The 24,882-nt window shown below is 41.1% G+C and overlaps 1 protein-coding gene across 1 annotated transcript in view; it reads left to right on the top strand.

Annotated features, from left to right (window-relative positions):
• Positions 1-8,473, top strand: part of mosmoa (modulator of smoothened a) — a 30,193-nt gene extending 21,720 nt beyond the window's left edge. Inside the window, exon 3 of the mRNA XM_085403848.1 lies at positions 4,895-8,473. Within this exon, the coding sequence (XP_085259974.1) occupies positions 4,895-5,079 (185 nt within the window). The 3' untranslated portion in view covers positions 5,080-8,473. The remainder of the gene's footprint in view (positions 1-4,894) is intronic.
• The last annotated feature ends 16,409 nt before the right edge of the window (positions 8,474-24,882 follow it).

Below are 24,882 nucleotides of genomic sequence, written 5' to 3' on the forward strand. Positions count from 1 at the left end.
TATTTGTTTATTAGTAAGTTCTAAAATATACTTTACCTCCACCATCTGAAATGAAATTATGTAAATCATTTTAATTAGTTACTTTAAAACTAAATCTTCTATACTTCTGTACCCCGTGATATAGAAAATGACATTGAATATTTTTCTGGGTATTGGTATAAAGTATGAAATTCTCGTTCTGTGACAACGCTGCTTGTAACCCAGTCATTAAAAGCAAGCGTTGCTGGGCAGCTATCTTGGTGTTGCCTCCAGGCAGGTATTTTAAACCCTTCTAAACTTTAATTTTTAAAGCTCAAAAGGATGAAACTGTACGTATTATAATTTGTATTTAAAACGTGATGTTTTGGGGCATTTTTCCCTTTTATTTATTTATTTGGACAGTGAAGCTTTTTTTTAAATAGGAAAGTGCGGCTAGAGCTTTGGGGAAGACACACATCAGATCCCTGGGTCAGAATCGAACCCAAACCGCTGCATCGTACCTCCGTGACACATGGTCACCCGCTTTTTCAGGTGAGCCAAACTGCCACCGCTTATCTGCATCTTTGTGACCGTAATGAGTTGATACGCCTGTCACCACACAATTAATGCTGTTTTGAACTTGTATTCACACATCAGTGCAAGAGCAGGACCGGCTCATATATTTCACAGTTCGGATTTCTTATTGGCTCTTCGGGGTAAACTGCCATCTTCGCCGTCTGGCATTGATTTCTATTCAGGGTGCTTTGAGCATTGCATTTCTCTCCTATGTCTGTCTAATCTGAAAATGGCTCTTTATGCTTTCACAACATGTCACATAACCTCAATAAGTCAACAGGGCTTCTAGAGTACGGACACACAACTTTTTCTAAACAACAAGGAAGTCACTCTGAACTGATGTAGGAAAGGATATCTAATGCAGTTTCCGTTTGCGGTGTTGCTGCTTCAGGCAGTGCAGAAAGAAGTGTTGATCTAAAGAAAAAAAAATGCACAAAAATGGTGAAAAGCTCTTTGATAGATCAGTTATTTTTAATTACTTGAAGCTATTCCACAAATTCTGCACAGCCATTGATTTGGATTCAAAAACCACAGTTTGCTTTGCTGCTTAACGTCACTGTGAGTTACATAAGTTGTCTCAACTGGACCTCGAGCTTCAGTTACAACACTTTCAAAGGAAGGAAGAGAAAAGGGAACCTTTGCTATTGGCAACAGCTTTGTTATTCCATTTTTCACCTACTTCCTGGACATTTGAGTAAAACCACACGATGGCTTCATCCCTGATCTCTGCTGTGCTTGCTCTGCAGCCGCTGACTTGACCACTGTGTGTTGAGCAGAACATCACACTGTTTATTGAGAATGGTGCCTGTTGCAAAAGCAGCGATTCCCAGCATGCGGTCAACGCGCCGAGCTAATTGATCCCGCAGGGCTTGATGGTGATTGTCAGAGCTCACCAATCAGCGGAATTGGATTTGCAGAAGGAAACCAGGTTAACACAGAAAAAAAAAAAAACATGTCCCATGGTAGCTGAGCTCCTGTAGGGGCCTGACCTCTACATCATGTACTTGGAAGACACACTGAGACATTAAATTCAGAGTTCTCCAATATGTAGCCGTTTAATAATATAAAAAGGAAAATTATCTGGTCCTTAGCAGGTCTTAGATGAAATACAGTATATGTAATATTACACTCTCGCCATTTAACAAGAAATAAATGCAGTTGATTAACTGATCATTAGCAAGTGAGAGCTTTGGCTGTTTGCAGATCTGTAGCATTGAGGTGCCAACAGAAAGCCGTCATTGCTGCTGATGCTGGGAGGAGTTATGAGGCCGTTTTGAAGCAATTTGAAGTTTATCGTTGTGCATCGAGAGATGATTCACAAGTGAAAAATATTCAAGACAGTCAACAATCTTCCCAGAAATCCCTGTCCCAGCAAGTGTCACCCCAAGGTCATACTGTGCTTCAAGTGGCTCTGTAATTATTATTTTTTAACCTTAGTGCTACAGCTCTACTTCATCATCATCCATTTCATAGCTGCTCAGAGAAACTGCAAAAAAAAGGGGGGAAAGGAAAAAAAACCCAAGAGCTATATCTCGCTCTACAGGCCAATTAGATGTCAAAATTCATGGTAGCACAATTGGGTTACCAGAAGAAATCCTTTTTCTCTAAAGAGAAGAGGGCAACACAGGTCATACAGCAGCACAATGATCCCAAATATCAAAGCAAATATACAACCGAATTGCCTGAAAAGAAAAGAAACAAGGTGTTGCAGTGACTCAGTCAAAGTCCAGACTTTAACCTGATTGTTATGCTGCAGAGGGACCTGAAGAGAGCCGTGCATCAACAAATGCCTGTAGAGTTCAATGAACCGAAGCATCGTTGTAAAAGGAGTGGGCCAGAATTTCTCCACAATGATGTGAGATACAAATAAAGTCATTTAGAAAAGTTTTTCTTTTTCTTTTTCAAGCTATTGCTGCTAAATGTGGTTTTACAAGCTCCTGAATGCTTTTAGTTTTTGACAACTAAGTGTAAACTTTGTTGTGTTTTACCAGGGAAAGTTGCTCCACACAGTTTAGAAAGCATCTTATTTTCCTTGCCATCAAATGTGAAATGCATCTACTCATCTCTTCCTCCTAAATGTTGACATTTTGTCGCATTTTCATTCAACTGGGAGGAAAAGAGTCAGCTGAACTAATCGGATCACCTCCAAACTTGTCCTGCCTTTCTACACTTCTGATTGGATCTAGTCTCCCCAGAACAAATTTAATCTCGGTTTTTATTCAGTGACGAAAGTGTCAATATTTGTATGAAATCCAATTAATGTATTTGCTGTCGCACATTTTGGGGGGTTTATTTTGGGTCTATATTACGGTTGAGTTGCATTGTGGGTAAAGTAGTTGATGGGCTTTGATAAGAAAGAACACATGGAGTGGAGTTTACTGTCCTATACCTCAGCCTTGGAAAACTTTGTGTATTTGTTCTGTTCTGGTTAGTCTTCGACGGCGTTTCCTTCAGCATTGCTTTTGCTTTTCTAACTTAAAATCTTAGGAGTATCTTTTCTACTTTGATGAACACGTTTTTTGTGCCTAACTAAAGGTTCAATTAGTAAATCACACCTCTCATGTAACATCTAGTGGCAGTCTCAGGAAACTACAACATCTGCAAACGTGTCATTTCCACCACAGCTTCTAACATTTGTAAATTTGGTAAATCCCTTTTCTGGATTTGACTTGACTTGCAGCGTATAAACGGAGCTGCAATGTGCTTGTTTAGAAAGCTTAAAATGTGATTACTGATCTGCACCTTTTAAGCTTGTAGAGAAATGTACTGTGTTAATCAGCCTGAGGTGGCATAAAGAGCTTGTTTATGGTTCTTGGAGGAGCATTTACTGAAACTAATGGTACATTCTGCTAGTCTGGGAAATGGTGTCAATTCATTTTGAGCTCAAGGGAAGAAGTTAATGATTTACCAACAAATAATTCACACACAAACTTTACAAACTTGAAAGCTTAAATCAAGCCCATTACTGCTGGCTGGCTTTCTTTTAGAGATTTGCTAAAACATTTAACTGTGGAAAAATGCTGCCTTCAGGTGCTGTAAGAAATATTATTTAAATATAAACGATGTCAGAATGCAAGCATAACTGGCAAAGAGGACGATTTCTGGGATTTTTGAGACACAGGTTTGGACGAGGACGTTGACATGGTTCCTTAGAAAATGTTGCACATTTATTAAGAACATCACTCAAAGTCCAAACAAAGTTAATCAGTATTTTATCAAGATTTTGATGCTGAGCTGCACATCTGTGAACAACAAACCTCTACTGTGTGTGTGCGTGCGTGCGGCTACTCTGTATAAATGCACAGCACATTAGTGGTTTCCAGCCTTTCCGTACTGTCAGTCCCCCAAACGCTCTTCGGTAATCTCATGACCTCACAGGTTTATTGAAGATGAAGGAAAAAAATCCTTTTGTCACCTGAACTTATACTTTTTATATAAGTAAGCACTGAATCAGGGTTTTTGCTTCCTCGCTGGACAGACGGACATCTCTGAGGTTTGCTGAGGATCAGGTGTCTCCTTAAATTTTTTTGAGCAGTGTATTAAAATGTGACCGAAAAGTTATAAGTTATGGCTTTTTCACTTTCTTGGTTAAGTTTCACTCTAATGATTGTAGTGCTGCGTTTACCTTGTAGTCATATATGATGTGCTTTTAAGTGTTTTCAGTGCCTGCTTCAATCTTCTGTCTATAGAAAGTTCCAGCTGCTGCTTTCATGAACATGTCTCTCTCTGAGTGTTTCATTTCTCCGATTTTCTGCAGTCAGCTGCTGTTCATCAACTGAATGTTGAAGTTTTCGGGGTATTTTCAGCGATGTCTGCGCAGCTGCCCTTTTTGATTCCTCTTCGGAGGAAGATTTAACTAAAAATAGAAATGTCTCATTTCTACAGGAGACTAAATTTGGTTTGGGCGAGCTTGGACTCAGGCTAGTGTATGCTTGTCAGACTAATGTATAATCTATGACGCACATTAACATTACATAATTGAGTGCCTCTGCCTCTCATCTTTGTGAAAATGCAAGGCAGAATTATCTGCATGCCATGGGTCTGTTTGCTTCTGAAGGGACAATTACACCATTTGAAAGGCGGTGTTGTATCTCACTAATGAACTCCCGAAAATTGAAGTCAGTTTGAGGCTATGCTTTCTGCTCAAGCTGATGAGATTAGGCTTAATTTTCTGAATCCACTGTGGAGAACAAAGACTAGAATAAGAGCTGACACTCCTTTAGTGTCATTTATCAGTTCAGTCTGTCCCCAGAGCTTATTTTACACACAAGATTTCAGTGCATTGAGGAAAAGCTACAGATTAATTCGAGTCATCTTTTAAGGAACTAATATTTTTCCTCTCTCCCTCCCTTGCTTCCAGTGATCCTGTTCTGCATGGCGGCGCTCATCTTCCCAATAGGCTTCTATATCAACGAGGTGGGAGGCCAGCCGTACAAGCTTCCCAACAACACGGTGGTCGGCTCCTCATACGTGCTGTTCGTCCTCTCCATCTTCTTCACCATAGTGGGACTGCTGTTTGCAGGCAAAGTTTGCCTCCCGGGCTGAGGATTCCAACGCTGTCGCCTCTGGACTGACACGAGAGGCTCTGAAAATGTCATGGGATTTAAAAAACAAACAAACACACATGCAAAAATGACTGAAAATCAAAAACGACTAACTCTGGCCAGAAGCCTGAAACGGGGGAAGTTTCTGCTTATGTGTCGAGGGACCGCAGCACCGTGGAGTACCCAGCGACTAAAAAGACGAATAAATGAACAAAACACTTAAAGGGGACATGGACGCAAAAGGTTGGGGGAGTGCGAGGGCAGCCGAGGCTGCTGCAGCACCCTGCCACTGTTGATTTAAAAGAAGAAAAAAAAAGAAGGAAAAAAAAAAAAGAAAAATGGTGTCTCTCTGTTGTTGTTCTGTTGGAAAGGGTGCTCAATGTGCTGCTGTCATGGCAACCGCGACCACAACGCTGGCGCACATTTCTTGAGGACCACTAAAGTCACTCCTCGACATGATTTCCAGCCACCCGCCCCACCTCGCCGCTCTCAGCATCATCTGCGCCGTCACGACCGCTCCTGTTGCTGTTTTTGGCTTCTCTTAGCTATTTTTAGTTTTGTGTTTTTTCTGTTGTTGTACAATTTGTGTTCTTTTTTTCTACTTCTTCTTCTTCCTCCCCCACCACCTTTGTCCACTGAAGTTGTTTGAGTGTTACTGAGGTTCACTGAGCTGAACCCTTGAAGGAAACCCTTCGGGGGAGGTGGGAGATTGCAAAAGCTTGGCTCTAGAGTGGGGTTTATTCTCTCCTGTCACATTTGCACAGCCCCAGGTGTGTGGGAGAGGTGAGCAGCTGAGGTCACAGCTGTCAGGGGGCCACACATGGGCTACTGTGGATGAGAGGAAGATGCAGGTGTGCTTCCTCTTTTGTCTCCAGCCGGCTACTGCTCAGGAACAGGTAGCCCCAAAGGGGAGGCTGACCTCCCTGGGCAGCAGAATACAAGGTCAAGCACCATTAAGGAGAATGCCACTTACTGTAAGACCTTGCATAGTGTTATTAATAGCAGCAAAGTATTAGCGAGTGTAGACAGCTCTGCTAAGCCATCAGCTAACGCCATCATGCTGATACACTCCCACAGCCAGTAACTAGAAGACTGTGAATTTAGAGAATCATCATAAACGCACCTCGTATTTATAGTAATACACTTAATTGCGTTAAGCACAGCCACATGCCTAGTGGCCTTTTCAAAGTATTTTGTAGGGATCACTGCAGTTTTGCATTTTTCTGCAGGTTGGGAGCTTCCCTGAGTGGAAGCTGGAAGTTACAAGTGGTGTGAAAATAACATGCGAATGCTAAAAAATCAGTGGTATTCTCCTTTAATGTTGGACAGGAAGTAAGTGAGCCAGGAGCAGTTTGTTCTTTCTTTCTTTCTTTCTTTCTTTCTGCATAAGTGAACGGACTGCAGGTCAGGTCCATGCATAGGGGGGCTGTGCCTCGGTTTGCTGCTCGTGATGTCTGTGAATGCAACACACACATACATAAACGCACACAAATACAAAAATATATTTACCCTTGCAGGGTTTTTCCTGGCCTGCAGTGAACCTTCAGTGAGTTATTTTCCTGTAGGTTTGAACACTTCACATTAAAATTAAACCTTTAATTAAAAAAACAATTTGGTGATTCTGGCATAAGGTCTTTTAAAGGAGCCCAAAAAGTCCTCTGTGAGGGGGAAAGCCCTGCACACAGTCTGCACTGTGTGCAAGCTAACATGGTTTTATTGTAGTAATTACTTTATCAGTGTCCGGATTAATTTGCACCACTCTTTGCTCACCACAAGTTCTTAGCTGTCTTGCCTTCATCAGGGTGATGTCTGAGGTTGTTTCTGGTCTCTTCCTACAAATAGAAACTGCATAAAATACAACAAAAAGAGTGCTCCTTTAACAAATATAATCAATTAGGTTTGAACCATGTAAATGGGACAATATTGCAGTGCTCTGTACCATTTATACTAACAGTGAGGGTGCGACTACAGTAGTTGCCACTCAGACACATCCTCCTCATCAGCACTGGTATAAGAGTAAAGGTAATAATCTGTGAATTTCTGAACTTTTATACTGATATATCTTTAAAGGAAGTAAAAACCAACACAATGGTGTCTTCAGCCCAGCTGGGCAGTGGTAGCACCAGTGTAAAGTTACAATGATCCTCAGGCAAGTTTTGAATTTACTAGAAGGCTCTTAGTTAGGATTTAGAAGTGGACTTATCAAGGTTGATTTGTTATGGATAACATCCTTGGGACGTGCGAGTCTCTCGAAAGTTAAAAAATAAAAATAAAAAATCAGTGAATGTTGAGATTGAACTGATAAGTCTGACTTCTGTCCATCGACACAACCTCGTAGCTCACACACTTCTGGATTAAACACGGCACCAAATTCAAACAGATACAATGTATCCATCCTATCTTCCATTGGCCTTCACAGAGCCTTTCCTTAACTAAACAAATAAAATAAAATAAAAAGTCACAAGAGGCAGAAATGATTCGTTTTCCACCAGCACTGGGGTGTCGGCACAGGATCGTTGGAACTACTGTTCTCACTGGGCGCGTTTGGAGCTACTGCAAGAAATTCAGCAGTGATTGGCAAATGCAGCCCACCGATTTGTCCAATGTGATTTTTATCTTCTTCCCACGGAAATTACCCCATCAAACCTGTCAAAATGTGAGCCAGTTCTTCAAAAATACACCACGGCAGAGCTGGCCCAGCATCAGTGCTGTGCTGGTGGGAAAAGAGGTGCCACTGCTGAAGCTGGAACCAGCAGAAGATTAGCATTTCTGATTTATTATCGAAATAGCTGCTGATTCATTCTCCTTCAGTCATTGCAGCTCTTTCACACATTCATACCATACTGTAAATGTAGGGAGCATGCAAGCTGCTGACCCTAGGACTTGTCCTGGAAAGTGTGTGTGTGTTGAACCGATCGCAGTCGCTCACTCGCCAAGTCTTAGACTTTTTGTTTTGTATTTTCTGTTTCCTGCTCAACTTTTCTTACTCTGTCTGATGATGTATACGGCTATTCTGTACACTTTGCAGTGCCCTGTCTTGGTTGGTTCAGTATTGTGCCATGACCTACTTCTTTTTTCTTTTTTTTAAATAATGTACAGACACAAGAGGCAGGATTTCTGTATTAGAAAGCACTGTGCATTCAACAGTATAGGTAACAGACATAGAAGCACCACAAATGTATAAAAAAGAGAACTTCTTACCTCATTGTTTTTTGGTTTGTTTGTTTTTTTTGTTGGGTTTTTTTTTGTTTCAGCTATTATTTTCTAATGGTGGCAACATGTGTGCCCTCTAATTTGTCTCTTGCCTTGATCGGATGTCTACACGTAAAGCCTATGATCATAGGAAATTATTTATCACTGAATAAAAAGAGAAAAGTGGGTGTGTGTGACTCTGACACGGTCTCTGTGTTGTGCTTATTTAAAATGGGTGAATCTAATCGAGAGGAGGATGACGGGCGAAGCGGAGCAGAGCTTAATCTCATTATGTTTTTGTAGGATGTGGCCCAAATGTACTTCGCCTCTTCCTACTTCATTAAATCGAAAAAGAGCTTGTTCTCAGACACAAACCTGCTGTGATTTGAGAGCAGCTACCCATGATGCATCAGTGAAGTGCTTTCTGAGTGCATTTTGTTAAATACTCAATGGTTTCTCGCTCTCACGCCGAGCCAGACCTCCAGCACCGCAGTGTCATAAACAAGAGGCGCACATTTCCTCTGGACCTGTGAAGATCGTGTCTCACTTTTTCTGCTCGCCCCTCAGTGACCTGGAAATCTATTTTTATAATTATCTGAGCTTAGTCACTTTTACTCCTTCTAATTTATTAGTCCCCCTCAAAGTACTCGCACCCAGATCAAAGCAGTGGGATAAATTTTAATCGGCCAATCGCATCACAGCAACTCGAGTACACATAGGCATGTATACCTGGTCAAGATGACCTGCTGAAGTTCAACTTGACATAAAGTGACTCTGAATGTGGCATGGCTGTTGGTGCCAGACGTGTTGGACGTGTTTCGGGATCTGCTGATCTACTGATATTTTCCCCACACAGCCACCTCAGGGTTTACAGAGACTACTCAGGCAAAGAAAAAATTTCTAGTGAGCAACGGTCCTCTGGATTGAAATGCCGGAGGTTCTGGGAGAATGGCCAGACTGGTTTGAGATGAAAGGCAATAGTTACAATACATTGAACCTTAATGCAGCAGAAGACCAAACTAAGTGCTACTGCTGTGATCTAAGAAGAGGAAACGGGATATAACTGGCAGAGGCTCAGCAAGAATGGAAATGTTTGGTCTGATAAGTCTAGGATTTCTGGCAGAGTCGTTGGCATAAACAGCAGAAAGCATGCATCCATCCTGGTCTGCTAGTGTGGGAATATTTTCTCTGCACACTTTGTGCACCACAGTCTACCTAAGTATCATTACTGACCAGGTCCAACTCTTTATGACCCATCCAACTCCAGTCCTCAAGGGCCGGTGTCCTGAAACAGGCAACTGGCAATTCAGCCATTTGATTTATGTTGCTGCAGCTCATGAGGGCATGAACATGGTGCAATAAAAGTCAATTTTTCCAAATGCTTACATTTATTTACATTTACTTGAGTAGGATTAGGGGTTGCCACCTTGGGGTGCAGTCAAGTCCTATAGTGTCTTGCTAATGACCTACTAATTTTATTCATGTGTGTTGCAGCGGGGACACATTTAAAAGTTTCAGGACATCAGGCCTGGAGGTCTGGAGTTTGACACACCTGCTCTAAAGGGTGCTTCTGAGAGGATACCACACCATGTCACAAGCTCTAATCCTCTACAACTGATGTGTTGAAGATGTCAATCTCACTGTACACAGATCCATTAGAGCACCTTTGGGACTTGATGGAACGGGAGAGTCACATCATGGATGTCCAGCTGACAAATCTGCATCAACTGTGTGATGCTATCATGTAAATATGGCGCAAAATCTCCATAGAGGAACAGTCCAGCAGCTTGTTGAATCTATGCCATGAAGAATTAAATCAGTAGCAACCCAGTACTAGCAATGAGTAGCTAATAAAGTGGCCCTTGAGTGTATATACATAAGTAGCAGATAGATTTCTGCCTTTGATTTAGATATATCTGTTTAAATGAATATCCAGCACCTGCTACAAAAGATTAGAGCTGATGGGAAAACACGAGCAGCATTGACATTCATTGGTTTTCCTAAATAGAATTTCCTTTTCATTCACTAATAATGGCACTTACTTGGCAAAATCAATCTCAGGACTATTCACAAAAATCTACAAATAAGCACACAACCCAGGCCCATTAAAGCAGGCCTTTCTATTCATGTTTCTCATTCATTCAGCAGGAAGAGTCTCCTTCATTCATTTCTCACTTTCTCCTTGTCGGTGCACAGCTGAAGATGAAAAAGCACTGCTCCTCCCAGGACTGCACTCCCCATTAGCTTCTCTGTGACCTGCAGCGCCCAGTTCAGCTCCAGTGGTCTTTCCATTTAGGATTTCAGAAGGTCACAGCAATTCAGCTCAGTGCATCACATCAGGCCACTTTGCTCTGCTTTCTGATGACAACTTAGGGATGTTTGTAGAAAAACAAAAAATAAAAATATTTTCTGGAAATTTGATCTCAAGTATCACGAAAATCAGTGGTGGGCAGCATGTTTGTTTTTTCCCCAGAGGGCCGTGCTGACTCCTATAAAGTAAGAAAAGGGCCGCAGTTTGGATAATGACATTGAAACCGAATTCAAAGGAAGGAAAATAAACAGATATTTAACAAAATTTTAATTAGCCTGGATTTTTCCACTTGTCTGATGGGACAGTTCACTGATGAAACACAGCACTGGAATCCAGTTAAATACCAGCATAGACTAACTGCCGTCATCTGCCATAAGATTTGTTTATTAATGAAGTCTGCGTGCCTTTCCCCACTTGTTTCACTTGCAAAGCTTCTCTAGTACAGTGATCGTAATGATGGAAACCATTTAACTCTTTCAGTGGCTGAAAGAACCAGCAGCTGATGCTTTTTTTGGAAATATTAAATTTATGTCAAGAACCAACAGCAGAAATCTATGAGTGCTGTCTGCTACTGCAGTGGTTTCCTACCTGGCTTCAAGATCCTTTCAGGAGGGACCTGGAATGAATCTAAGTTAATTACAGATGCATAAACAATAAATAAAACTTGAGCGTTTGCAGTCACGTTAGCAGGTCTGTGAGGTTGTTCTCGATCACAGCTGAGCTAACATCAGCTTAAATACCGATGTTTAGTTATGATTTTGATCATTTTAGGATGTTAGCATTCTGATTATGCTAACGATTTTGCTAATTCAGTTTATAGCTCAGTTTCTGAACTCAATTTTCTTAATTTCTTTCGTTTTATTGAATCGTTTCATATCATGTCATGTTAAATTGAATGCTTTCACTGTGGAGTCTCCAAATGTGAATAAACTAAGCACACGCTGTGATTTATTAGCTTGTAGGTCCACCTTTAGCAGCAACAGCTTGAATCATTTTCTGCCTGACTTTATCAGTCTCCCACATCATCGTGGAGGATTTTGGCCCACTCATCATTAAATGTTGCCTCCGTTCACTGAAGTTTGTCGGCATTGATTTTTGCACAGATCTCTTAATGTCACAGCACGGCATTTCAGTCAAGTTGGACTTTCTCTGGGTCTTTGCAAGACCTTAATTATGTTTCTTTTTCACCCTTTCTGTTGGAGATTTGCTGTTTTGCTTGGGATCATTAACCTTTTGTGTTACCAAATTTTAGGTAAGCTTTAGACAACTGAAGACTCTAGAATACTTTGGTGCACAAAGGACTTCCTGGTAGACTCAGTGACTGCAAAGTGCCCAAAACAAATCCTAACCGTCTCCCATCTTCCACCACGCCGAACAGTCGGTATGTGGCATTTTCTTTTCACCAGATGAGCTTATATTTCCTCCTTGGCATCGTGTTAAAACACACCTGAATGCTCAAGACCAGCAAACTGCCCAAACTTCTGCTTTTATAGAGGTGCTCCCATTTTGCTGATCATCAATCTGATGATCATGATGAACACCTGGCTTGGAAGCAGAAAGGGTGTGTTCTTTTTTCACATCACCTTATGTATAAAAAATGGAAAGAAAGAAAGGTTGGAAACCTGTTATGGAAAAAGTAACGTGTATTTAAAAATGACTGAAGAAATATTCTCATTAATCTAATCTATACAACTGAAATAAACAAAGTCAGGCTATGCTTCAGGTAGGTGCTTTTTTCTTTGTTTTTGCCTTCCCTCACTGCACGCGTGGATAGATCACCCTGTATTTACAGAGCCAAAGTGAGGGGGGTGAGAGTAAAGCAAGCCAAGAGGACTCACAGATGAGGCTGCTTGACTCGATTTGCTCTGGACCTCCTGATCGGCAGCAGATGCTTAATAGTGAGTTATTAGAGTAGAGATCAGCACTGACAGATCCAACGGCAGCGCTCTCAGCCCAGATGGAGGTGAGTCCTCAGCGCTTCGTATAACTCACCAGCTAATCCACTGAAATACAATATGCACTGCTTCGCCTTTAAAGGTTAAGCACATCATTAGCTGTATCTATAAAGAATTTGTGAACAGAGCATCAGTACACGCAGTATGTGACCCAGGCTGGATTTCATCTTACTATCCAGACCTCGCTGAAGTTTAATTAAGAAAGTTTTCAGTTTCAGAGGATTGTTAAACAGCTCAGAAGAAGCCCTTAGCCCTGTAGTACATGGTGATGGATTGTTCCCATACGACTGATATGATTAGTTGATTAGTTTTTCCTGTGAAAATATTAAACTTCCTGTTGAGAGCTCAGTGTGGTTAATTGGACATTATAACGCACTTTGTAATTTTGTGTAAATGTGCGTCATTTAACAGCCATCTGCTGAACCGAGGTCACACGAGTGTCACATTTTGTGCTGTAGCTGTAGTTTTATTACGTATGAAACTGCATTTTTATTGTAATGGCAGACTTTTTACTTCCTGATTCAGTATTTGGAAATGAAAATCATCTATCAGGAAGCTTGAAATGCTCCAGTCTGCTTTCAAACATGGCTAACAAGAGCTTTTCAGCCCGTGAAGCAGGTTTACCTCACCGAATCCTTGAATCCTGATTCCTGTTCACTGCAGCACACACAGTGATAAGTGCATTATCATGACATAAGTTGTGTGGGTGGAGGAAGCGGTGAGAGAAGTCTCAGCGGATATTTTGCTGCTGCACGTACTCCTTTATTTTATATCCCCTATTTGCAAATGTGTGCTTGCGTGCTCCTTTCATGGATGTCCGTGCGCTCATGGGTGTGTGTGACAGATTACAGTGACAGCACGATGCCAAGTGCACTTAGATGGAAATATGGTCACCATCTGCTCAGAGAGACTGTTCCAGCTCCACCTGTGGAGAAGAGTTGCCTTATGATGAAAATGTCATGTGTTTGTCTGGCTGCTGTAAGTTTTTTGATTATGTAAGGTGCATTTTTGCTTTTTAAAAAAGCAGGAAATACAAAAAAAAAAAAAAAAACTTTACGAAGCAACTACTTGAATATTACTGCTAAACATACCCATCCCTTTATGATCGCAGTGCACCCACTCATTGGAGAAATTCCCTGAACCTTTCTGGGGGTGACCCATTTGATTGTACAAAGAAGTTCAATCACATAGTTTATGGAAAAGCTACCTTTAGGCACCCTTGATCTATGACATCAGTAAACAGTGACATCTCAGTCACTAATTTTAGGTCTTGCTGAATACACATTATGGCCATTTTCTAAATTACAGCCCTTAGAGTCACAAAAGTACAATAAATGATGTGCTTTACGGCAGCCCTAAAGCACATGGCTCCCTGCCTTATGGCGTCTGGTGTTCCTCTGTTTCTCAGTCAGATTCATGTATTTTGTCTGTGAGAATGACAACTATCTACTTTATGAGTCTGCAGTGTCCCTGTTTTCTCAGTCAGATCCAGCACATGCTCGTAGTTGGTTTGGGTGATATTTTCTCTGCACACTTTGCAACAATGTGCAGCCGACAAATCTCCAGCAACTGTGTGATGCCATCATGTCAATATGAATCAAAATCAAAAGGTGATCCAACCCAGTGTTATCGGCGCACACTTAATTAAGTGCCGGCTGAATCTACACAGGATGCTTCCTGCATATGAAAGTCTTGTGGGTGTAATGTAAACCTCAAGGTTTCAGGTTTCATACTGCACCCGGATCCCACCTACTGATGCTACAAAAAAAAAGAAAAAAAAAAAAAAAGGTTGAGCATGAATCTAAAACTGTAAAGTATAATGACTTCTGACACCTATCTCGAAGACAACACCAGGCTCCCACAAACATGAATTTTACACTATAAAACGATCCCCCTGTCTCACACTATATCGTGAGTGAGAAATTCAATTTAGTGGCTTTGTTAACGTTAATGTGCGCATTTCCTAAAAGGCTATTTATAAGCAGTAACAGTGCAGCATACACATCGCTTTCACAGAGACACGCTTCTCTGAAGCCTCGGGGATGCTTTGCTGGTGCTAACCTTAGCTGCCTTCAGTACTGATTGATCTTTAAGTGGGCGATAGAGCCCAGCAGAGGATGCAGTGCTGTTTCCTCCCAGATGGATGTCTGCCTGCTGCTCGTCAGCATCCGTCATACAGCAGACCTGCTGCTGAGCCAAGAAAAACAAACAAGACAAGAAAGGCTGTGAGTGGAGGGCAGGAGAAGCATCCCAGCATCGCAGCAACAGTACCTGTTCTATAATGTGAACGATTGTGTTTTAACCTGTGTTATAAAGAGGCTAATGAAGGCTAAAGTTAGAGTGAACTCTTTTAATTTGTGTGAGTGTATTTGAATGATTCATTCTGATCGGCTTTTCACTTCAGTTTAGGAAACATCGGTTATGTGATGTTGGTGACACATCCTGAAGATTTCCCATGATGCACTAAACATTTATTTATCCACGCCTCTTCTTTTCTCCCCATGCATTTACACGCCACTACTGCATGTCATTAACTTTTATCTTTTGTCTCCAGTGGGTTGTGTTTGTCCTTGATCACAGGAGATGTTCAGGTTCAGAGTAACATGTATTGGTGCTTCTTCACTCTGCAATACAAAACGCCTCGATGCAGCTGTTGTTAGTCGATTCAAATACCCATTTTTTAACAGGTTTTCCAGACTCACAGTGTTGATTTGTTTCCATCTTAATTATGAAGCCATTTTTGAAGTTTTTACTTACTTACAATCGATCGAATAACTGTGGGTAATGTGAAAAATGTTGCTGATATCGATGTCGTTCGTTCTTAGGTTTATTTGGCATATTTCAGCTCATTATTTTGTTTTTGTCCCATATTTTACAGTTTTGCTTCCCTTTCATTCTTCCCATCAGATCCATCCAAAGCCAGACAGACACTTTATTAGGTACAACTTCATTCATTCATGCATTCATATATGCTCTTCTGCATACATTGGCTGTTGAAAGTGTTCCTTTCCTGATTAGATATTTTTGTTAGTGAGCAGTTGAATAAGTGTATCTAACAAACTGAATTAAAACTTACCTAAAGAACCATCCATACATCCATCCATTCGCTCCCGCTTATCCTTTTCAGGGTCGCCACACTTACATGTTTCAGAGCAAATTAATTGTGATAACCTTGTAAATACTAAAGGAGAAAAATTGTGTGAAAAAGTAATTAAGTAATAAACCTAAACGCTGGTTGTGCCACCCTTGACAACAAAAACTGCAACCAAGCATTTGCGATAACTGGCAATGAGTCTTTCACATCACTGTGGAGGAACTTTTAAGTCTCTTTATTTTCTGGTGGTTCCATCAATTACAAAGCATCCCCAGATCATCACACAACCATCACCATGCTTGACTGTTAGCACGAAGTTCTTTTTATGAAATGCTGTGTTAGTTTCACGCCAGATCTAACGGGACTCAAACCTTCCAAAAAGTTCATCTTTGATCACGTAATAATTTCCCAAAGGTTTCAAGGTTTCATTGAGATGTTTTTTGGCAAATGTGAGATCAGCCTTTGTGTTATTTTTGGTCAGCAGTGGTTTTCTCCTTGGAACTCTCCCAGTGGATGCCACTTTTGCTCAGGTTGGTTCTTACTGTTGAATCATGAACTCTAACCTTAACTGAGGCAAGTGAGGCTTGTAGGTCTTTAGATGTTGTTCTGGGTTCCTTTGTGATCTGGATGAGTCACTCAAACATGCTTGGAGTAATTTGATAGGGTTGCCACTCCTCTGAAGTTCGGCATTGTTCTAAGTTTTCTCCGTTTGTGGATAATGGCTCTCATTGGAGTCCCAAAGCCTAGAAATGGCTTTGTTACCATTTAAAAACTGATAAATAAACGTTTGGCAATACTCATCACTTCCGACGCTGGTCTTCTTGGTAATCAAAGTCACAGCCCAAGCTCTGTTGGAAATCTGTTTCACCTGCCTGCCTCCCTGGCACAATTAAAGGATTCACGGAAAACACTCTCTCTGGACTCCCAGCTTCTGGACACTCACCCGGACTGCTTTGGTCCTGTAAAACCTGTAAGGCGCTCTAAGTTTGCTTACTCTGACTTACTTGACCAATCGCCCCACTCACTGACATTTATCTCTCTGTGTTCCAGTGCCACTGCCCGATCATAGTTCATGTTTTTGTTCTTTAGGTTTATAGCTCATGTTGCCATCTCACAGGTCATAGCTCATGTTTTCAACCTTATTGTTCTCATCGTCAGTTCCTAGCTGTTACTTGGACTCTTAATTCCCATGTAAACAGTAAGGGTGGACTTAGTTTTTCACACTATTTTTCCTTTTTGGCTTATATTTGTGACATATAAAACGGCACTGTGTAATATATCATGTTGTTGTTCATCTGAAGTTGTATTAACTAACTTTAAGACCTGCCAATTACCAGATGATTTTTTTTATTAGGTCTGAAACCACTCTGCACACTTTCTGTGAATTTCTGTGAGGTGTTTGGATGTTCTCCTCATGCCTGGGTGAGTTTTCTCGGGTACACTAAGTTCGAAAGTTGGTGAGATATTCACTAAAACCTAAATATGAATCAAGTGGCAAAGGGGAGATTACCCTGTCAGTGCATCATGGCTGAATTGCAACCCCCTCCCTCCCCCGTTTCTTCTAATAATGTTTGAGATTTCCTCTTCCTTTCTCACCTTTTTTCCTTCTACTCCTTTTCTCCCTCCCTCAACTTCCCTCTAATTATTTTCTCTCCCTCCAGCAGAACACCACATACTGATGTAGACTGGCTCGTGCTGTGACTCTAGAGGCAGGCTACATGATTAGACCTGTGATTTGTGTCACAAACAATACTCACTAAATACACATACAGAAAATATTGCTTGCAGCAAGTGGATATAATTGATTAATGTACCCCTGATTTCAACAGAGCTGAGGGAAAAAGACTTTAGCATCTCTTCAGATTCATTTGAGACTACAGAAGAACTCCAGCGCACGAGATCTTTGGGCTCTTGTTGTTTTTCAGTGAGTCTGTGTGTGCACTAGATAACTCTGCAGATGCCAGTGTGTTATGGAGCGGAGATCAGAGCCGAGGCAGACTGATGGGCTCTGTCAGGGACGACTGGAGGACGCTGCAGTCACTGCGATAGCACAAGAGATGATGCTAATCCTGTTTGCTCCCTTCCTTGTCTTGTCTTTCCTTCCATTGAAATGCACGTGCATTCTTGTTCCTCTCATCTTTATTTATGTTTATGTCCCCTTCCTAAGCAGAAGACAGATATGGAGTTTCTGCAGGAGAGGCCCTTTGCTTCTATCCTCTCACTGTCCTGGAGCCATTAGGTGCATCAGGACAGCTGCTCGGCTGATTGGGCTCTGAAGCGGTGGACCGAAAGGTAACTTGCCAAATATCGATTCCCTTCATGCGTCTGACCTCTAAAAGAACGGCCTTAGAGTAAAATCTGCTTGTCAGATTATGCTGTGATATGGTCTGTGCTGCTGTTCAGCCTTTCTGTGTGGGGGTTTAAAAAAAAATACGAGCTTTGAATACTAGAAATAGGCTGAAGATACATTTATCCTTAAATACAGCATTTCTGTTTAACCTTTCCCAGTCATTATATTCTCTGTTGATTTTTAGTATTTGCTCTTTTTGGAGTGACCTGAAGCGTTTCCTGAAAAAACAAAACAAAAAACACAGATATTTGCTCCTCCCTCTCATTTTATCTGTCCTTGAAGTAGCAGCACTGCCCTCATCTCTGTTCCGAGCCTCCAGCTTCATCCTCTAAAGAATTATGTGTGTCTGTCACTTTCTCATTTTCCTTCTCCTTTATCTCTACGTCTGAAAGGCTCCGAAATCCATCAGCTATATAATTGTACCTACATTGTTGTTAACATTTTCGTTAGCTGTGATACACACTAAAAAACCCATATATATAAATTCCAATACAAATACAAAAAAAATGAAATGAAATAAAATGCATATGTACATATAACAGTAAAAACTTTATTTGTTCATAAACTTTAGTTTTTTTTGCAGTTTTATGGTTAAATATGTTTTTTTGTTTTTGTTTTACTGGATTGTATTTCTAGCCTCAATCTGCTTTATGCTCCATTTGCTGTATATTCAGCACACCCGTATTGGCCACTTTATTAAATACAGCTGCCAACTGCTTGTTAACGCAAATATCTGATGTAGAGGCATGCGTGGTCAAGAAACCTGCTGAAGATAGTCAGTTGTTGCAACTAAGATGTGCAGAAGAGCATCTCTGAATGCACAACATGTCAAATCTTGAGTAGCAGAACGCCACACTCGGTGCATCTCCTTTCAGCTAAGAAAAGAAAACTACATGATGCTACAATTCACACATGCTCACCAAAATTGGACAGAAGAAGGTTGGAAGATGTTGATCGGCTTGATTAGTCTTGATTTCTTTCTTAGAGAAAGACAGAAAACACATCCTCACTCCTTACAGCACAGACAGTGTGGAGGTTTAGAAAGTTCACCAGCTAGGTAATCAAAAGAGCAAATGGATCAGCAAGAACATACCTTACTGATTATATGCTACTGTGTGATCAATAGACCTTTTCCAGAATTGAGGATTATTAGCATGCTGACCCTGCCAAGCTGTTACAGAGTCTTCTGTCTTTGTGCAAAAAAACTAAACAAAACAAAAACAGTCTGTGGAAAAGAGGAAAATGAAACATGGGCAACAACATGGGAAAGAAAATCAATTTTAAAAAGTTTAATAAAGAAAGTCAGAAAAGAACATGAAAGCATGGATCTATCCTGCCTTGCATCAACAGTTTAGACGGCCTGTAGTGTGTGGGGGATAGCTTCTTGGCATGCTTTGAGCCCCATACTATCAAATGAGCATGGTCTAAAACCCTAGAGCCTGAACACCTGAGTGTTGTTGCTGATCTCCATCCCTTCATGACCACAGTGTGCCAATCTTCTGATGTCTGCTTCCTGCAGGGTAATTTCAAACTGCTTTCTCGAACATGACAACGAGTTTGTTACACCCCTCTGCAGCCCCTAATCTCCTCAATGTGTTCAGTTGGTGCTAATTGGCCACACCTAGTCATTTGTGGATAAAAGCGTACCTGAGACAGGCTTTCCAGAAGGTCACTAGTCTTTGCCTTGGTGGCACCAGCCATTTTAGCTAACCTGCTATGCTATTTTAAGATAAAACCTCTTCGCACTTACACTCTGGTTAGTGAGAAGAGATTTTGAGCCAGGTCGTGACAGAGTTGACTGTACTCAAATGTCCTCTACAGTTACCAGATCTCAATCACCTTGGTGACACAAGAAATTCCCATCATGAATGTACAGCTGACAAATCTGCAGCAACTGTGTGAGCGTGTACACATAAAGTTTGATATCTGAGTTTGGCTTGTTTGTCATTTTAAATGAGTATACTAGACCTGTTTGGTAATTTAACCACCCAGGTGTCTTCTTATTAAGAACAAATGATTTCACTTGATTGTTTTCCTCCTGATTTTGAGTCTCTGATGATTTACAAATAAGTACTAAATCCCTTAGAGTAACCTATTTAACTCAATGTTCCCCCAAAACCCAAAACATCCTCATCATCATCCTCATGAAAAATTCCAGCTTTCTCAGGTGAATGGATTTTGACTCAGGTTTCACGTGATCATGTGATCCAAGTACAAACCCATGCAGCCCATCTGGGTAGAAGCAGTCAGTGCTCCTGGAAAAACTCACAATTAGACCTCAGCGGCGTTCTTCTTCTCGAGAAGTATTTTAAAAGTTACAAATGAATTTTAGTCATCACAGCAAAAGAAAAAATAGCGCACAGGTCTGAACAGCCACATGATTGCTCTCGCTCTCTTTTCTTACAGTATAACTGCAGTGGTTTCAGTTAAATGCAGTGCTAAGAAAAACATTAAAACTATTCTTATATTCTGAGTATGCTTTAGAAAATGTGTCGTGATTTCTGACCCCACTGACAAGAATTTGTCTGGTGGTTGATGGTAATTTTCTTCCTATATGTTGAAGGCTGCGCGGGGGTCACCGAGGCACACTCCCCTCACCCTCTCTGTCCTCTCTCTCCTCCTGTGCCAGTGCAATCAGCCATTACTCTGCACTCTACCTCTCTTTATTAAACTTGGAGGCCACGTAAGGAAAACGCCAAAACTTTTTTTATTGATTGATTTTTATTGGTGACTTCTATAGCATTTCTGCATTCTGTCTCCTGGTGATCAGTATGTGTGTGGGTGTGTGTGTGTGTGTTTAAGTTAATGACCACAGTAGATAAAAATAACCAGACTCCCACAGTTTCTACCATCCACCGGTGTTGGGATGCTAATTGCAGCAGAGAAACACAGATTTCCTCTTTTAGCCCAGCTTGCAGCTTGAATCTCGATCCACCACTTTGATCCAGATTCAAATATTCCAACACCCATTCGACTCTTATGAGCTCCGGTACGCTAAAATGAGACACAGCCACTGTGAAGTCACCCACAACTCTTCTAAAGCCTGGGATGTGGCTTTTTTGGCCAGCATCATCTCAGTGTATCTATTAGCAACTGTGACATTAATTGGAGCATGTACTTTATGTGGTTATCAGAAAAAGGGGACTAGAAACTCAGATGAATGATGAACGAGCATGCGTGGCATCTGACTGAGAAAACAGGGACACTCATAAAGTAGATATTTGTCATTCTCACAGACAAAATAAATGAATCTGACTGAGAAACAGGAACACCAAAACCGAATACGGTGGCGGCTCACAGAGCAGGGCTGCCCTAAAGCACATCATGCTTTATTGTGCTTTTGTGACTCTATTCATCTACAAAATGTCCATAATGTGTGTTCAATAAGACCTGAAATTAGCCATTGAAATCAGTGTTTAATGATGTCATAGATCAAGGGCGACTAAAGATGTGATTGGACTTCTTTGTACTTCTTCTTTCTACTGCCAAGATCTAAAAATATACAACTAAATGTGATTTCCAAAATTTTTGCTTTTCTATATTATTTTACATAGTTTAGCAGCACCATTATTACATCAATAAATATCTAAAAAGCTTATTTAAAGTAAGATGTGCCCACAATATAGACAACATAAGGATAGTTATTTTGTTGGCTTTGTTTTTAAGGTTTAGGTTAAACTGTCTTTAAAATGAACACAATTCCACTGTTGGGATTAGAAAACTCTGCAGATGGTTGTGCAGGAAAATCCCGATAGATGAGCAGTTTCTTAAATGTTCAGCCTAACAAGCACCGTAATTGTCTGATTATATAATTGTATTAACAAGCATTTGAACAGGTGTAGCTAAAATAGGCTGGTGAGTGTGTATCCATCTTTTATCTGCCGACTCTTCTTCGTCTTTTCTCCATTACGTTTTTGGTCTTCACAGGATTATTGCTTAATAAGTCTAGCTGCAAAACTAATCTAATCTGTATTGACTGTAGTTGTACTTTGCTTTAATGCAGATTTGTAAATGTTACCAGCCTAACACTGAGCTGTAAACACACTGAAGTAATGTGATAATGTTTGCATTTAGCTATAAAGTGCAGTGTCTTAGTTCAGCTCCACAGAGTGACCGCATGTGCCTAGACTCCTGCTTTCTTCTGCTTCCGTGATCCTCCGGTTCACGATCCCAAACGCTGCTTCACGATAATCGCCCGACTCTCTAACCTCTCCACCGTGCACAGCTTCCTTTCTCCCAGCGCCCCACTTTCCATCACACAAGTCATTGAGGGAGGTTACGCATAAAGTCACGCTAATTGATTTGGCTTAAAATCCTCTCGGTGCACTCTCCGTTCAAACAGCTTTTTCTCCCATGTGACCTCGCAGCTCCTGTTTTCTAAAATGAGCATGAAATGAAAGGATTATAAAGGCTTTTTTGAAATAACAACCTTCACTTAAGGCTTTTAGCAAGGATATTAAATCGCTGCTCTATTGTCTAGTAGATTGTGGGCATCATTAAATGGTGGTGTGTTATTGTCTCTCACATTGTAAAAGTGCAAACGTTTTCTGCATTTCTTTGGAAAGAGAAAATGCTCTGATTTTGCCTTTGATATTTATCTCTTTAGTATTTTAGCTGTCACTCGCGAGCTCCTGCAATATATACTCCTGTGCAGCTTGACAGGTTGGGTTTCAGAAAACCTTCCACCCACATGACACAGTGGCTCCATCATCCAGCGGTCATCTTCCTAAAGAGCTCAGAGCTGTCAGAGAGCTGCTTCACGTGCTTCTTGCTCTAAATTCATCACTTCAGCTATTTGAATCTCATTCATTATAAATCACTGCTGATGTTTTCACTGAAGTCCTGTTGAACAAGAACGTCGTTGTTTTTTTGTTTTTTGTTTTTTTTCTTAAATCAATACCCAAGAAGTAAACACATCACCCATACACCGACCTCTGCCCACGTGGTCACTTCTTTTTCTACAGCAAACAGGAGAAACTGGTTTGGCATCAGATCGTCTTCTCACAGAGTGACTTTAAGTCGTATCATTCAGTATCAAGTGAACTTAAAAAGAACAAGAAACCTTTTTGGCCTTTAAGGCTCTGGGTGTATTTATAAGCTGTTGTCTAGCGCCCCCTGCTGTTTGAGAAAACCTGTACGCCTGTTGGTGTTTTCTGGTGGATCGGTAGAGCCATCCTTTCCAAAACAAGTGCATTTGAGTAATATGTGCAAGCACTTTAACTAACAGCTGTTTCAGCTTCCCCCAAACCACCTAGAGCATCACCAGCACACATTTACTTTTCATTCATTTTAATCTCTTCTTGGTGTCACAGGAGAACTCCGCACAGGCTTTGCTGCATAATTTCACTCATGTTGAATCCGGAGTTTAACCAGCAGCCTCCTTTATAAATGGACAAACATCCAGTCACATCTGTAAAGAATCACATTCACACACTCTCCAGTGTGTTGTTGTGTGAGAAAAAGCACGCTGCTGGTTGTCTTTGCTCAGTTTCTAATCTAATTTATGCTGGCTAGCCTTTAGCTTTATTACATATTCATGAAGGTGTCTTGTTCACTTCTTACAAAGTGTCCAATCTACAAACATCCCAGCTTCACCAGCCATGATTTCACCTCATGACTGATGACATAACTGGCATGCCACTCGTTTGTCTTTTACTGTTTGCCTGTTTTGATGTCATCAAAGTTAAAGTGGAGTTATATATATACCAGAAAAATATTTTTATTAGTAGCTGTCCAAGAGGGAATTTGTCTAATCGTTATGCACACACACACACAAACACAGACGAACCTTTTGTCCATGCATACACACTTTCTCAAACGCACCTTTAACAGTCCACTGTGGACAAGCTTTATTATGACGTTTTGAACTCTTAAATCTTAAGATTACAGTTGATTTACATTTGAATTACACTGTCACTTGCAGATTTGACATATCTCCTTCTACTTTACATCCTACCGCTGTCCCTCTGCTCGCTGCACTGGAACTTTAATGAGCTCCTCATCCTATTTCCAGTCCTCGCCGTGAACTTCACCTCAGCGGAGAGCTCGGCAAGGTTGCAGACATGAGAGGTCTGTCTGTACCACGGCGCTCCTTCCCCTCACTGCGGCAGCAGGTCAGACAAGGTGAAGGCTCCCTGCCGACTGTGATTCATGGCTGTGCTGGACAGACTTTAATGAGAGTAACTCAAGCCTTTTTATATCACAGAGAGTGCTGAAATAGCAAATGAGCAGCTGGGGAAAGACGTACTCGTGTTGTATGGCTCGCTTTATGGTACTGGTTAAATTTCTTTTCTTTTGTTTAAAAAAAAAAAGTAATTCTGAGCAAATGCACACCGACACAGACAATAAATCAAAGATTTATGTAACTGCAACTGGACTTCTTTGGTTCACGAAGAGCAGGTAAGAAGTGAATGACCGTATGCAATGCTCCCCACCTTTATTCACCCCTTTGGCTCAGAGCGACAGGCGCGACACCATTAGGGATAAAATATCTGGGAGTCCTCATCAGATTGTTCCTGAGCGTCACAATGCTGAGGTCAAGGTTTCGAAAACAGAACTTTTATATTACGCAGTTTTTTTTTCCCTAATGCAGCTTATTCACTAGTCTTTAATGGATGATATATGTATAATAAAAATATTAAAAGCCACAACAAACTCCTTCACTCACTTCAACCACTAACAACTGTAGATACCTGCTACCCTCAGGCACAGGCCGCTGTAGCTGGTACCTCACCTACACCTGGGGGTAGCAGTCGCCTTCATTTGAACTGTTGTTGGATGACATGCGTTGTGGATGTGCTAAAAAAGAATCATTACCAGGTCTGGTTTGCTGATGACACGACATTACTCACTGTTACCTGGATGGCAAACAAAAGGTATGGCCTCTGTCCAGCGGTCTGTTT

The sequence above is a fragment of the Rhamphochromis longiceps genome, linkage group LG4, assembly GCF_057381845.1.
Source record: "Rhamphochromis longiceps isolate RC_006_pf linkage group LG4, R_longiceps_female_GT1.1, whole genome shotgun sequence".
Taxonomy (NCBI): Eukaryota; Metazoa; Chordata; class Actinopteri; order Cichliformes; family Cichlidae; genus Rhamphochromis; species Rhamphochromis longiceps.